At 42.1% G+C, this 16,026-nt stretch overlaps 1 protein-coding gene and 1 pseudogene across 2 annotated transcripts in view; both read right to left on the minus strand.

The window, feature by feature from the left end:
• SSH2 (slingshot protein phosphatase 2) overlaps positions 1–16,026 on the minus strand; it is a 312,357-nt gene that overhangs the window by 50,161 nt on the left and 246,170 nt on the right. For both annotated transcript variants that reach the window (XM_049771246.1, XM_049771239.1), the window contains 3 exons: positions 12,669–12,790; positions 2,123–2,191; positions 1,356–1,421 (listed from right to left, as the gene is read on the minus strand). In XM_049771246.1, the coding sequence (XP_049627203.1) occupies positions 1,356–1,421; positions 2,123–2,191; positions 12,669–12,790 (257 nt within the window). The remainder of the gene's footprint in view (positions 1–1,355; positions 1,422–2,122; positions 2,192–12,668; positions 12,791–16,026) is intronic.
• On the minus strand, positions 14,079–15,415 carry LOC126014045 (CD63 antigen-like; annotated as a pseudogene).

Consider the following 16,026-nt stretch of genomic DNA (forward strand, 5'->3'; position numbering starts at 1 on the left):
CCCAGAACCCATCAAATATACAAGGTACTTATAAAACTTAGCAAGAAATAAAAAAAATTAACCCCATCAAAAAATGGAAAGAAATGAATATTTTCTCCAAGAAGAAACAGATGGCCAAAAGGCACATAAAAAAATGCTCCAAATCACTAATTATCAGGGAGATAAAATCAAAACAATGATGAGATATCTTCTCACACCACAGAGACCAGCACACATCACAGAAAACAAGAACCACCAGTGGTGGTGCAGATGCAGAGAGAAAAGGACTCTTGGTGGGAATGTAGACTGGTTCAACCTTTTTTGGAAAACATTATAGACACTCCTCAAAATAAACAGATATTGGGCTTCCATATGATTAGCAATTCCCCTCCTAAGGATATATCCTAGGAACCTCAAAACACCACATAGGGGTCAGAGAAAGAGCATGGAGATAGGGCGTTTGCCTTACATCCAGAAGATGGTGGTTCGAATCCTGGAATCCTATATGGTCCCCTGTGCCTGCCATGGGCAATTTCTGAGCGCAGAGCCAGGAGTAACCCCTGAGCACTGCTGGGTGTGACCCAAAAACCAAACCAAACCAAACTAAACCAAAACAAACAAAAAACACAACATAGAAAAACCCTCTGCATTCCTACATTCACTGCAGCACTATTTACAATAGTCAGAATCTGAAAACAACTCAAGTGTCTGAGAAAAGATGAGTAGCTAAAGAAATTTTGGCACATCTACATAATGGAACACTATGCAGCTGTTTGAAAAAATAAAGTGACGAAATTTGCTTATACACGGATGGATATGGAGATTATTATGCTGAATGAATAAATTAGTCTGAGAGAGAGGGATTGACATAGAATAATCTCACTCATTTGTGGGATATAAGAAAAATACGCCAGTATGGTAATAATATTCAGAGACAATAGAAATGAGGATCAGGAGGACCAGTCCATGGTAGGAACTTGTGACAAAGAACGGTGAGCATAGTTAGTGCAGTTAACAGTCCACTGTGACAAAGATAGCTGGAACTGATCACTCTGGATAAGAAATGGGTGTCAAAGGGGACAAAGTGACTTGTACTGTACGCCTCCCCTTCATTAGCAATAGCACAAACCACAATGTCAAAAAGGAAAGTGAAAGAATGAGAGAAAAGCAAAATGCTTTTCTTTTTTGGAGGTGGGTGGAAAAGAAACTGGGGATATTGGTGGTGGGAAATGCGCACTGGTGAAGGATGGTGTACATTCTAAGACAGAAACTCAATCATGAACAGTTTTGTAACCATGGTGCTTAAATTGATTATAAAAAATTCACAGAAGAAACAATAAACAAAACCATTCAGTGATATATTACAGCCTTCTTACCACATTGCCTGCACAGACACAGGTTTGAAAATGTGAACCCGGTTATCTGTTGAAACGCTGAACCCACTGTAAGAAAAAAAAAGAGAAAATGAAATAAATTCAGAAAGGAAAATATTTCAATTATGCATTTTGAAAGTTGTTTCTCAGGACAGCAACTGTGGACTTACAGAACAAACGTCAGGTACTTCATGCAAAAGTTAACTAGAAAATAGGACTTGACTGAAAATTTTAAACCAATTGCCTGACTTATTAGTCTACCATGTAAAATGAGTGACTCTCATAGATTGGAGATAGGGAATTACAATTTCTCTGATGTAACTGCTTTGCTGTATATTTCTTCTCAGAAGTTTTGTGGGTTAACAAACATGATGCTAGTTTATGAACTAGACCAAACATCTTGGTCTCTTGGGGCACATTCTAAAAACACCAAGAGATGGGGGTGGAGAGTCAGTGGAAGAAACTGGCACAGGAAAGGGGTTGTATCATCCTCTGGGAAAGCATTGCAACAGTCCCACACGGAGTAAAGAGTGAGCCAATAAACTAGTTCTTCTTTGCTTGGATTCTTACAACAGCTGGGCAGGAACAGAAGAGCCCCTAGCAAGTTATATTTTTACTTCATTTTACAGAAAAGGAGTTCAAAAGGACTCATTAAGCTGCTGACATGACAGTTCAGTTGGGCACCCATTCAAATTAATGAAAGGACACTAAGATGGAACCCCACCCAATCCAAGACTTTCTGTAGGAGAATAAAAAGAGAAAATTCTTACCCGTCACCATCCAAATGAATTAGGGTGTCACTCCAAAGAGGCAGAACTAAGCCCATGGTACAAGTGCTACTGCAAGAGAAAAGTCCACAAGTCACTTCCTGTTATTTTAGGAAGCGGCTCTTCGTTAACTCTTTCAACACAAAGATAAAGTCCCTAAACTCTTAGGACTGGGCAAAATAGAGTGGAGAGGTTTCTATCAGCATTATCATAATCACATTAATGCAAGGAATATAGTTAGGACTGTTTTAAACAGGTGGTTTGTCATGTCCTTATATATTAAATAACAAATGCTTATTTCAGGCAAGGGACATAGTTCAAAGGGTTGGAGCATATTTTACAAAAGGTAAACTCTGGTTATATTCTTAGCATGGTGGCAAGAGTAGCCCTATCCTGTCTGTCCCTTCCCCAAATTAGAAAAGAAAAAAAGGGGCTGGAGAGATAGCATGGAGGTAAGGCGTTTGCCTTTCATGCAAGAGGTCATCGGTTCGAATCCCAGCGTCCCATATGGTCCCCCGTGCCTGCTAGGAGCAATTTCTGAGCATGGAGCCAGGAGTAACCCCTGAGCACTGCCGGGTGTGACCCAAAAACCACAAAAAAAAAAAAAAGAAAAGAAAAAAAAACAAAAACAAAAACACCTCTATGACCAAGTACCCTGGACTGCTATCCTGAAAACAATCACTGTTTAAAAAAAAAAAAAAACCTTAAATGATGGCTGTTACTGACTTGGCAATTGGCAAGTCTCAGTCCAAGTTGACTCCAAAATCATTTTTTTTTTTTGGTTGTTTGTTTTTGGGCCACACCTGACGATGCTCAGGGGTTACTTCTGGCTCTGCACTCAGAAATTGCTCCTGGCAGGTTCGGGGTAACATATGGAATGCTGGGGATTGAACCTGGGTCTGTCCTGGGTCGTCTGCATGCAAAGCAAACACGCCACTGCTGTGCTATCACTCTGGCCCCTCCAAAATAATTTCTTTCAGGAACTATTTGTTGGGCTGGAACAATATGACAGTGGGTAGGACATCTGCTTTGCATGTGACTGACCCAATCAAATCACAGATGGTACCTGGAGCCCGCCAGGAGTGATTCCTGAGGGCAGAGCCAGGAATAATCCCTGAGAATCACCAAGCGTGACCCTCCCAAAAAAAACAAAACAAAACAAAACAAAAAAGAACTATTGTTGGACGGGAGTGACAGTATAGTGGGTTGGGTGTTTGCTAGCATGTGGCTGACCTGAGTTTGATCTCCTGAGCATGCTAGGGAATAATCCCTGGGTGCAGAGCCAGGATTACGCCTTGAATATTTCTGGGTGTGGCCCCCAAACAAAAATAAACCAAACCAAAACAAAACAAAAACTATTGCTGAGGACCTCCAATTATGTGATTTGCTTGATTTGAATTGTGAAATTTATACAGATTTATTAAATATTAGGGCATACTCAATACTCTAAAAGGCTATGTGCAAAATAGTAATTGTTAATAAATTATAATAAAATTAGTGAGACAAAATAGAAGAAATACAACTTGATGAAAGTGCTTGCTTTGAACATGGCTAACCTGGATTTGATCCCTTCCACAACCCAATATGATTTCCAGAGTATTTCTGAGTAAAGAGTTAGATGTAAATCCTGGGCACTACTGGGTATGGCCCCGAAACAAAATAGTGCTGGTGACTGCACTGAATGAACTCTCTCCACCCCCACCCCACATCCAGCTGTGCTCAGGGATCACTCCTGACTGTGCTCAGGGGATTCTATGCAGTGTTAGAGACCTAACCCAGGTCACTAGGCAGCATGCAAGGCAAACACCCTACCCATTGCACAATCTCTCCAACCTTTACAATTCAGAACAAATAGTATTGTCAACAGCCAACAAAAGGCTAGTCCTGATAAGACATGTTAAAACACTATTTAAGGCTTGGGAGATAGTTCAAGGGGCTGGAGCACATGCTGTGCTTACTGGAACCCAAGTTCGCTCCCCAGTACCACAGGGTTCTCAAAACACTGAGCCAGGAGTAGTTTTTAAGGAGCATTGAGTGTGGCCCCATACCAAAAGAAACCAAACCAAATATAGTCACCCAAAACCCACGTTATTATTTAAATAATAGTTTTGTAAACAGTGGGTTGCAGTCCTATATGGAGTCATATAACTTAAACTTATTTTTTTTAATTTTCGTTTTAAAATAAATTTCTGGGCCGGAGCATAGCGCAGCAGTAGGACGTTTGCCTTGCACATGGCTGACCCAGGATGGACTGTGGTTCGATCCCCTGGTGTCCCATATGGTCCCCCAAGCCAGGAGCGGTTTCTGAGTGCATAGCCAGGAGTAGCCCGAGTGTCACTGGGTGAGGCCCAAAAACAAACAAACAAAAAAAAATTTTTTTCCTTATTGCTTATTTCAGTATTTGATTGTATAACTGCTTTATAAAACTATATATCACCTATATATCAAAGGTCATTTCACTTATATGCCTATATGTCCAGGTATATACCTATATAGCCAGCTAAAAAGAAGCTTCGAGGAGGCTGGCGAGATAGCACGGAGGTAAGGCATTTGCCTTGCACGCAGAAGGATGGTGGTTAGAATCCCAGCATCCCATATGGTCCCCTGTGCCTGCCAGGGGTGATTTCTGAGCGTAGAGCCAGGAGTAATCCCTGAGCGCTGCAGGGTATGACCCAAAAACCAAAAAAATAAAAAAAAGAGGCTTTGAGTGGAAAAGTTTAAGCCCTGATATGACACACTAGTCCAGAATGGAAAGTTGGGGCAGTTTGGGCTAGGAATTCTGGCACTCACATGTATACGTTATCACATAAATTCTGTGGTAAGATACAGTAATAGCCCCTATCCATGGGAAAGATATTACAAGATCCCCAATGGATGTCTGAAACATCACACAGGACCAAACACTATACATGTTTTTCATATATATACACATACATCTAATAAAATTTGATATATTAGGCACAAATGAATAGTAATTACTATATTATAGCAATTATTAGCAATAGAATAAAATACAATAAGAAAAGTTATGTGAATATGGGCTCTCCAATATTTTCTTGTGTATAGCTTTTTTTTTTTTTTTTTGGTTTTTGGGCCACACCTGGTGATGCTCAGGGGTTACTCCTGGCTATGTGCTCAGAAATGCTCCTGGCTTGGGGGACCATATGGGACATTAGGGGATCGAACCACAGTCTGTCCTAGGTCAGCTTCATGCAAGTCTAAGGCCCTACCGCTGCGTCACCGATCCAGCCCCTCGAAATACCTTTTTTATTGGATTGTTCTGCAGAGTAAATTAGATGTGCCCCTCTCCCCAAAGCTATCATGTCAGAGTTCAGAAATTTGTTTTTGTTAACTGGATGAAGGTAAGTACAAGAAAAACTTGTAGTCTAAAACACAGTAAAAACTACTAGGTATTGATGTTTTATGGGGGTGGTAAACCTGGCAGTGCTCAGGGTTTATATGGTTGTTGTTGGTGGTGGTGGTGAATCAAACCATGGTTGGTCACATGCAAGGCAAGGAGGGCCTTAACCCCTTTATTGTCTCTTTGGCCTATTTTTGTTTGTTTTAGGGTCACATCCTGCAATGCTCAGGGGTTATTCTTGTGGGGTAGGGGGACCGTATAGAATATCAGGAAATGAACCTGGTTGGCTGCATGCAAAGTGCCGGCTCCATGCCCCTCTCTGGCTCATTTAATGAGGTTTTTTTGTTTTGTTTTTTTGTTTGTTTTTTTTTTTTGGTCACACCCAGCAGCGCTCAGGGGTTACTCCTGGCTAAGCGCTCAGAAATGCCCCTGGCTTGGGGGGACCATATGGGACACCGGGGGATCGAATCGCGGTCGCGATCTTTCCTTGGCTAGCGCTTGCAAGGCAGACACCTTACCTCTAGCGCCACCTCACCGGCCCCTTTGTTTGTTTTTTTGGACAACATCTGGCAGTGCTCAGGTCAGGGGTTACTCCTGATTCTGGGCTCAGGAATCATTCCTAATGGGCTCACGCCCGGGATCGAACCCAGGTTGGTGCAAGGCAAATGCCCTAACTACTATACTAAATGCTCTGGTTTTTGGGTCACACCTGGCAGTGCTCAGGGGTTACTCCTGGCTCTACACTCAGAAATCGATTCTGGCAGGCTCGGGGGACCATATGGGATACCAGGATTTGAACCACTGTCCTTCAGCATGAAAGGCAAATGCCCTATCTCCATGCCATCTCTCCGGCCCCTTATTCAGTAGTTTTATTTTAACAAAATATCTGGACTTTATCTTTTTCCTTTCTAATATATATATTTGTTTTTGGGTCACATTGGCAGTGCTCAGGGTTTACTCCTGGCTCTATGCTCAGATCACTCCTGGCAGGCTCAGGGGACCATATGGGATGCCGGGATTTGAACCAATGACCTTCTGCATGAAAGCAAACGCCTTACCTCCATTCTATCTCTCCAGTTCCTTTTTAATATTTTTAATTAAAATGAAATGATTTATAAAATTATTTATAGCTAATTTTTAGACATGTATATTCCAGTACTGGTGAGGTCAACTTTTCTCCACCAATGATCCCAGATTCCTTCTCCTACTGCCAAAGTGTTTTGTCTTTTTCTTTTGGTTTTGAGGCCATATTGAACAATGTTCAGGGACTATTATTCCTGGCTGTGTGCTCTGGGGAAGTGCTCACCATTATATGTGGTGTTGAGGGTTTGAATAGGGCTCCATTCAAGACAGAATATTAGCTCTCTGATCCTCTCCTTCAGAAAATTTCAAATTCTCTTTTACCCTCATTTTTTTTTTTGTTTTTTCAGGCCACACCTGTTTGATACTCAGGGGTTACTCCTGGCTAAGTGCTCAGAAATGGCCCCTGGCTTGGGGGGACCATATGGGACGCTGGGGGATTGAACTGCAGTCCTTCCTTGGCTAGCACTTGCAAGGCAGACACCTTACCTCTAGTGCCACCTCACCGGCCCCTACCCTCATTTTTTTTATCTTAAAAATTGTAACGAGGGCTGGAGAGATAGCATGGAGGTAAGGCATTTGCCTTGCATGCAGGTCAGTGGTTTGAATCCCGGCATCCCATATGGTCCCCCACGCCTGCCAGGAGTAATTTCTGAGCATAGAGCCAGGAGTAAACCCTGAGCACTGTCCGGTGTGACCAAAAACAAAAAAAAATTGTAGTGAGGGGGAGACGAAGCAGTGCGCAAATGGTAAGGCTCTGCCTTGCCTGTGCTAGCCTAGGATGGACCGCGGTTCGATCCCCTGGCATCTCATATGGTTCCCCATGTTAGGAGCAATTTCTGAGCACATAGCCAGGAGTAACCCCTAAGCGTCACCGGGTGTGACCCAAAATAATAATAATAAAAATCAATTTGGGATTGTCCACATGCGTCACCGGTTGTGGTGCCCACCCAAAAAAAATACATGAAAAACTTTCTGTGGTAGGAGCCATGCAGAGCTCACAATGGTGACTATGCTTTGCACTGCATGTGCTGGTCTGTGTTACTCAACACTCCACACTACTAGTCATTCCAGAGAACTCTGAAGATTCAAATCAAAATTGTTCATTTCTTCTCTGTCTTCTTTTGGTTTTGGGGCCACACTGGCAGTGCACCGGAGTTACCCCTGGCTCTGTGCCTAGAAATCGCACCTGGTAGGCTTGGAGAACCTTATGGGATACCGGGATTGAACCTGGTCTGTCCTGGGTCAACCCTACATGCTGTGTTATCACTCTGGCCCTCAAATCAAGATTGGAGCAGCTTACTAACACTGAAATTTTGAGCCTGAACCCCAGACACACATCAATCATGCTAGTCTGGCAGAAGTGAGTACTCTGCCACTTTTTTTTGAGTAGATGAGAGGATTGCAAGGAATACCAGAAGCTGTTTGAAAACACTTTCTAGGGTGGAATGGTTGTTTTCAGATACCCACCAGCTGAGGATCAAACACAGGACCTCACTTTACTGCTGAACTATATCTATGGTTTTAGTTGTTTTTTCCACCCCCAGTGAATAGCTATGTTTATAGCTATGTTCCTAGTACAAGTGTAACTTGAGTGTACGAATATCAGATAGAAATTAAATTAAGGGCCGGAGAGATAGCATGGAGGTAAGGCATTTGCCTTGCATGTAGGAGGTCGGTGTTTCAAATCCCGGCATCCCATATGGTCCCTCAAGCTTGCCAGGAGCAATTTCTGAGCACAGAGCACTGCTGGGTGTGATCCAAAAACAAACAAACAAAAAAAAACCCACAAAAAACCAAAACAAACAAACAAACAAAAAAGGAAACAGCATTCTCCAAACAAGTGGAAGCAGAGCTAAACAGATGAGAAGCTTCTGTACCTTAAAGAAAATAGCGCCCAGGATACAAGAACCACCCACTGAGTGGGAGAAACTATTCATCCAATACTCATCAGATAAGGGGCTAATATCAAAAATATACAAGGAACTGACAGAACATTACAAGAAAAAAACATCTAATCCCATCAAAAAATGGGGAGAAGAAATGAACAGATACTTTGATAAAGAAGAAATACAAATGGCCAAAAGGCACATGAAAAAATGCTCCACATCACTAATCATCAGGGAAATGCAAATCAAAACAACTATGAGGTACCATCTCATGCCACAGAGATTGATGCACATCATAAATAATAAGAACAAGCAGTGCTGGTGGGGATGTGGAGAAAGAAACCCTTATCCATTGCTGGTGAAAATGCCGTTTAGCCCAACCTTTATGGAAAGCGATATGGAGATTCCTCCAAAACCTGGAAGTTGAGCTCCCATACGATCCAGCTATACCATTCCTAGGGATACACCCTAGGAACACAAAAATACAATTCAAAAATCCCTTCCTCACACCTATATTCATTGCTGTGTTATTTACAATAAATAGCCAGACTCTGGAAACAACCAAGATGCCCTTCAACAGATGAATGGCTAAAGAAACTGTAGTACATATAAACAATGGAATATTATGCAGCCATCAGGAGAGATGAAATCATGAAATTTTCCTATACATGGATGTACATGAAATCTATTATGCTGGTGAAATAAGTCAGAGGGAGAGAGAGACACACAGAATAGTCTCACTCATGTATGGGTTTTAAGAAAAATAAAAGACATTTTTGCAATAATCCTTAGAGACAAAGAGGAGGGCTGGAAGGTCCAGCTCACGACATGAAGCTCACCACAAAGAGTGGTGAGTGCAGTTAGAGAAATAACTACACTGAGAACTATTATAACAATGTGAATGAATGAGGGCAGTGGAAAGCCTGTTGAGAGTACAGGTAGTGGTGGCATGGGGAGGAGGGAGATTTGGGACATTGGTGGTGGGAATGTTGCACTGATGAAGGGGGTGTTCTTTACATGACTGAAAACCAACTACAATCATATTTGTAATCAAGGTGTTTAAATAAAGATATTAATATAAAAAAAGAAATTAAATTAAAAATGATGTAGATAGCTTTGGTGATGGGAATTCCCGATTCAATGTCAATATGTACCTAAAATATTACCGTGAAAGATTTGTAATCCACTTTGATCAAAACAAAAATTATTATAATAATAATAAAATAAAAAAGAAAATTAAAAAAATGATTAGATATAGAACATTTACTAAAATATGATCTGTAAGTGTATGACCAGACAACACTTCACTCCCCCCCAATACAACATAGGTCTTAAAATGTAAATGAATTTAGACAAGGTGGGTACTCTTTTTTTTTTTTTCTTTTTTAGAAGCCACTGTTGTCTTTGTAAAACACAGAAATGCACTGCTGTTGCTTGCTTCCAAAGGAACTGTACATTACCGTTGCTGGAATAATTTTACAATAGATTGGACAAGGTACAGCTCAAAGCAAGGTGGGTACTCTTTTTTTTTTTTTTTTGTTTTTTGTTTTTTGGGTCACACCCGGCAGCACTCAGGAGTTACTCCTGGCTCCAGGCTCGGAAATCAATCCTGGCAGGCTCCGGGACCATATGGGATCCTGGGATTCGAACCAATGACCTTCTGCATGCAAGGCAAATGCCTTACCTTCTTACCTCCATGCTATCTCTTCAGCCCTAAGGTGGGTACTCTTTTTTTTTTTTTTTTTGATTTTTGGGCCACACCAGGTAATGCTCAGGGGTTACTCCTGGCTATGTGCTCAGAAGTTGCTCCTGGCTTGGGGACCATATGGGACACCGGGGGATAGAACCGCGGTCAGTCCAAGGCTAGCGCAGGCAAGGCAGGCACCTTACCTTTAGCGCCACCGCCCGGCCCCAAGGTGGGTACTCTTAAGGAAAAAAAGTTTACTGAAGGATCTGTTGTCTAGCTAACATCAGAGGTTAAACCATGTCGAAAAGAAAGCTTCATAAATGTAGTTTACAAGCTTGTATAATTTCAGAGCACACAAAGGCTGTGAATGATCTACAAGGTAACAAATTGTGGTCTGTGAATCCACAAATAATTTTCAGGTTGACTGCTATGTATAAACTGAAGTAAACACTAGTTTAGGAAACTTAGCTTTGAAATGACAATGAATTGTTTACTCCCTAATTGACCTCTTACTCCCCACCCCCAAACCAGTACAATTAGAATCACTCCCAGTTTCCTCCTCTCTTTGTAGCAAAATTCTCTCAGGCCAGGTTCATATCCATAGCTATTCCAGTGTTCAATTCCAGTCTGCACCAGGAAGTCTAAGCCTTGAGACATCTGGCAGGATTTCCTGAGGCTTATTATCTAGAGTGCAAAGATCTGCTTAGCAGCTACATTCCACAGTCTTCCCAAGGTTTCTCCAGAAAAGGTAGAAAAATAAAGGAAAGCAACAAACCTTAGGGTCATAAAAAGACATGTCTTGTGTTAAATGTGAATATTTAATCATAGGATATAAGCTGCTGCTAAAGCCCAAGGGTCTGCTTTAAATTTACAGGGTAAATTCCTGCTCTTTTCTTTTCTTTCTTTCTTTTTTTTTTTTTTTTTTGGTTTTTGGGCCACACCCGGTGGTGCTCAGGGGTTACTCCTGGCTGTCTGCTCAGAAATAGCTCCTGGCAGGCTAAGGGTACCATATGGGACATCGGGATTCGAACCAACCACCTTTAGTCCTGGATCGGCTGCTTGCAAGGCAAACGCTGCTGTGCTATCTCTCCGGGCCCCCTGCTCTTCTTTTCTAATTCAGAAAAGGGAAAAAGAAAGCTTCATGTGTGAAACCCTGGATACAAATCCCCATATGAGGGGGAGACTGGAGAAAGAAGAAAGAAAGTAAGGAAGAAAGAAAAGAAAAACAAAAATATTTGGTAAAATTAAAAAAAAAAAAAGCACTGTCATGGAAAATGTAAGAGTTTGGAGAAAAAGAGAGTTGTCTTTGAAACTGGGTACACTATGGTACTTGGTCTAGAATCACCAACGTGAAGCATTCATTATTGCTTAAATACAGTAAACCAAAGGGGCTTGAGCATAGCTTTTCTTTTCTTTTTTTGTTTTTTGGGACACACCTGGCAGTATTCAGGGGTTACTCCTGACTCTATGCTCAGAAATTGCTCCTGGCAGGCTCGGGGGATCATATGGGATGCCGGAATTCGAACGACCATCCCTCTGCATGCAAGGCAAACGCCTTACCTCCATGCTATCTCTCCGGCCCCGAGCATAGCTTTTTTGATAATTTGCTGAGCGAAAGCAAAGTGTACTGGGCATTTTTGCCTTGCATGCGCCCGACCCAGGATCGATTTCTGGCATCCCATAAGGTTCCTTGAGCGATTTCTGAGCATAGAGCCAGGAGTAACCCCTGATCTGAGCACTGCTGGATGAGGCCCCCAAACTAAAAATCAAACAAACAACAAAACAAAAATAACACCCCCCCAAAAAAAACCCCACACCAAAAAAAATTATCAAATAAACCTCACATGTGTTGGGTATCAAACTTATCTCCTCAGGCTGCAAATCAGGTGCTCAACCACTGAGCTATCATTGGGTCCCAACCGTCTATATTATAGCATCACCTAAAGATAAGAGGAATGGCAGTAACTGTGGTAAATTAAGACACAACTAAAGCTAGAGTGATAGCACAGCAGGTAAGGTGTTTTGCTTTGCACATAGATGACCTGTGTTCCATCCCTGACATTCCCTATGGTCTCCTGAGCTGGCCAGGAGTAATCGCTGAGCATTGCCTCCCCCCACCAAATACCAAAAACAAAGACACAACCAAAGACAATCACTTTTTGTTTCTCAAGACAGTGTGAGTAAAATACTTTTATAATATCGAGGCCAGAGTGATAGCACAGTGGTATAGGGCGTTTGCCTTTCATGCAGCTGATCCCGGACAAACCCGAGTTAGATCCACGGCATCCCATATGGTCCCCTGAGCCTGCCAGGAGTGATTTCTGAGTGCAGAGCAGGGAGTAACCTCTGAGCACCGCTGGGTGTGGCCCCAAAACAAAACAAAAGAAAGAAAAAAAGATATTTATATTCTTTTGGTTTTATGTACTGAACTTTAGTAAGAGGAGACCTGCATGTTTCTTTGATGACTCAAATGGCAACTGAAATGGATATTTTAAAAGGAAATTTTTCATTCTCCAATTCAAGATAGCATACCTGTCATTAGAGGAGAAATCCATTCCTAGGACGATACTTTCTTCAGTGTCTTGTCTGCCATTAGTTGAAACCACCACCATATAGCGAGTACGATTTTGATAGGTACTTTCTAACCTTACAGCCTGGAGAATAACAGGTAACAGAGAAATAAAAAAAAATTAGGAGACCAACTTTAAATCATTCATTCCTTTTTAATACTAGCATCTTTATATATATATATTTTTTGCCACACCCATTCTCAGGGTTTACTCCAGGCTCTGTATTCAGCGATCATGCCTAGTGGGCTCAGAGAATCATATGGGATGCTTGGAACTGAATCCAGGTTGGCTGTATGCAAGGCAAGTGCCCTGTCTGTTGTACTATCACTCTATCCTCTTAAAATAGCATCTTAAGGGGGCTGGAGTGATAGCACAGCAGTAGGGCGTTTGCCTAAGGCCAATCCAGGATGGACCCAAGTTTGACCCCTGGCATTCATGAGGTCCCCCTTCCCAGAGCCAGTCAAGAGCAACTTCTGAGCACAGAACCAGGAGTAACCCGTGTGCTGGCAAGTGTAGCCCACAAACAAACAAACAAACAAACAAAGCATCTTAAACTCAGAGAAACAGTAGCATCTTGTTAGAAAGCTAAATGTAAATTTCAGTTCATGTATTAAAAAATAATGTACTAAGTTACTAACTGAAGAAAAAAACAACAGGGGCTGGTGAGATAGCATGGATGTAAGGCCTTCCATACAGAAGGACGGTGGTTCGAATCCCGGCATCCCATATGGTCCCCCTGTGCCTTGCTGGGGCAATTTCTGAGCGTAGAGCCAGGAGTAACCCCTGAGCGCTGACGGGTGTGACCCAACAACAACAACAACAACAACAACAACAACAACAACAACAACATGGAGTTCATAAAAATCTTATTAAATAAAGCTCATGCGTACACGTGATTGGCATACTATATAAATACCCAATAGACATTTACAATCAACACAATAATAACTAGTGTATTCTACAGACTGAGTGGCAAGTGGGAAACACATAAATCTGAATCCACAAATACAAGTCCCATAAACAATTACAACAAAAAGTAAACTATGAATAAATAGTTAAAGGGAGTACACTCTACTTAATTCTTTATTTATGTATTTATTTATTTTTTGTTTTTGGGTCACACCCGGCAGTGCTCAGGGGTTACTCCTGGCTCTATGCTCAGAAATCACTCCTGGCAGGCTCAGGGGACCATATGGGGTGTCTGGATTTGAACCACCAACCTTCTGCATCAAAGGCAAATGCCTTACCTCCATGCTATCTCTCCGGCCCCTAATTCTTTATTTTTAATCTGAAAAAGTAATCTGTTTAATTAAAAAAAACAAGGTACACATCCTACCCACCCTAGATGCAGGGGCTGAACAGGCCAGAACCCCTACATCACCTCATAGCCACACTGAATCCTTTTCACAAATAAGCAGGCAAAGACAACTCCCAGGACCTCCACAGCAGCAATGCCCAAGAAAGCTTCAGCCACCACTTGCACATTTCTCCTCAGCCATGTGCCAATAGTCTCTGTACAATTCCATAGCCTAGAGTGACATTCAAGTAGCAGGAATCAAGAACTTGGTTTTGGGGCATGACATTTTCACAGTCTGTATAGTTCAGCCCCACAGCTGTTAAATTTTTTCTGCAACTTGTCCACAAAGATAGTAGTGTTGTCTATGTTATAATCCTGCATCTTTTTTTTTTCCTTATTCTGGAAGTTCTTACTACACTCGAACATGATGTTGTTTTTAAAGCCAGCAATGCCTGCAAATACCACCACCACAGTAAGAGATAGCAAGATAGCAAATGTGATTAGAAGGTAGTTGTTCTTGTAAATGCCATAGCAGTACACAAAGGCAACAGGAAGAGGAGAACACCTACCGAAATGCTGACCAGTGGCAACAGGGAGCCAGTGGTGGTCCCCTGGGAAACAGCCTGGTTCAAGAAAAGTTGGGCAGTGAACCCCATGGCGATCAGCCCAAGTGTGCAGGTGCAAAAGGGCAGCAGGATAACAGTAGAGCAAGAACTTGAGACATTTCATGGGTCCTTCCACCACCAAGGCTGCTGCAGGATCTGGGGCCAACAGGACAACCTTTGGGGGAGGAGCTGCCAGCCGCAGGGGGTAAGGTTGAGTATTGGTTTCTGGTCTCCCCAAGCTCTGCTCCCACAATAATGATTAGGGGCTGGAGTGAGAGTATAGTGTGTAGGATACTTGGCTTGCCTGGCATACCATACAGTCTCCTCAGTACGGTTAGAAGTGATTCCTGAGTACATAGTCAGAAGTAATCTCTGAGCACCATCAGATGTATTCCCACCAAAGAACAGTGATAGTTTAAATTTGTTATTTAAATTGTTAATGAGCTAATTAGGATACATTTTCTTCTTCCTCATTTTTTTTTCTTTTTGGCTATACCCCATACTACTCAGGGAGGGGTTACTCTGTACTTAGAAATTGCTCCTGGTGGTGTTCAGGAAACTGTCTGGAATGTCAGAGATTGAACTGGGGTTGGCCATGTGCAATACAAATGCTTTACCCACTGTGCTATCACTCTGATATATCACTCAGATATATTTCTTTTGGGAGGCAGTGAGGAGGGGAGAGAAGAAAGCATGCTCCTTGTACAATATTTGGGAATCATTCCCGATGACGTGTGGGAGACAGACCACAGGTGTCAGGGAGGCAAAACACATGCTCCAGCCCTCTGAACCATCGTCACAGCCCATGAGGATGTATTTTTGATATATGTTTGAGAATTTTCTTTAAGAAAAATGGCATTCAGTCAACCATCAAAGATATTTAGTGCCATTTCTTTCTTTTTTTTTGGACCACACCCGGTGGTGTTCAGGGGTTACTCCTGGCTGTCTGCTCAGAAATAGCTCCTGGCAGGCATATGGGACCATATGGGACACCGGGATACGAACCAACCACCTTTGGGCCTGGATCGGCTGCTTGCAAGGCAAACGCCGCTGTGCTATCTCTCCGGGCCCTTAGTGCCATTTCTTTTTTTTTTTTTTTTTTTTTTAAATTTTTTTTTTATTTAAACACCTTGATTACATACATGATTGTGTTTGGGTTTCAGTCATAAAAGGAACACCACCCATCACCAGTGCAACATTCCCATCACCCAAGTCCCAAATCACCCTCCTCCCCACCCAACCCCCGCCTGTACCCTAAACAGGCTCTACATTTCCCTCATACATTCTCAATATTAGGACAGTTCAAAATGTAGTTATTTCTCTAACTAAACTCATCACTCTTTGTGGTGAGCTTCCTGAGGTGAGCTGGAACTTCCAGCTCTTTTCTCTTTTGTGTCTGAAAATTATTATTACAAGGG

The sequence above is a fragment of the Suncus etruscus genome, chromosome 1, assembly GCF_024139225.1.
Source record: "Suncus etruscus isolate mSunEtr1 chromosome 1, mSunEtr1.pri.cur, whole genome shotgun sequence".
NCBI classification, from domain to species: domain Eukaryota; kingdom Metazoa; phylum Chordata; class Mammalia; order Eulipotyphla; family Soricidae; genus Suncus; species Suncus etruscus.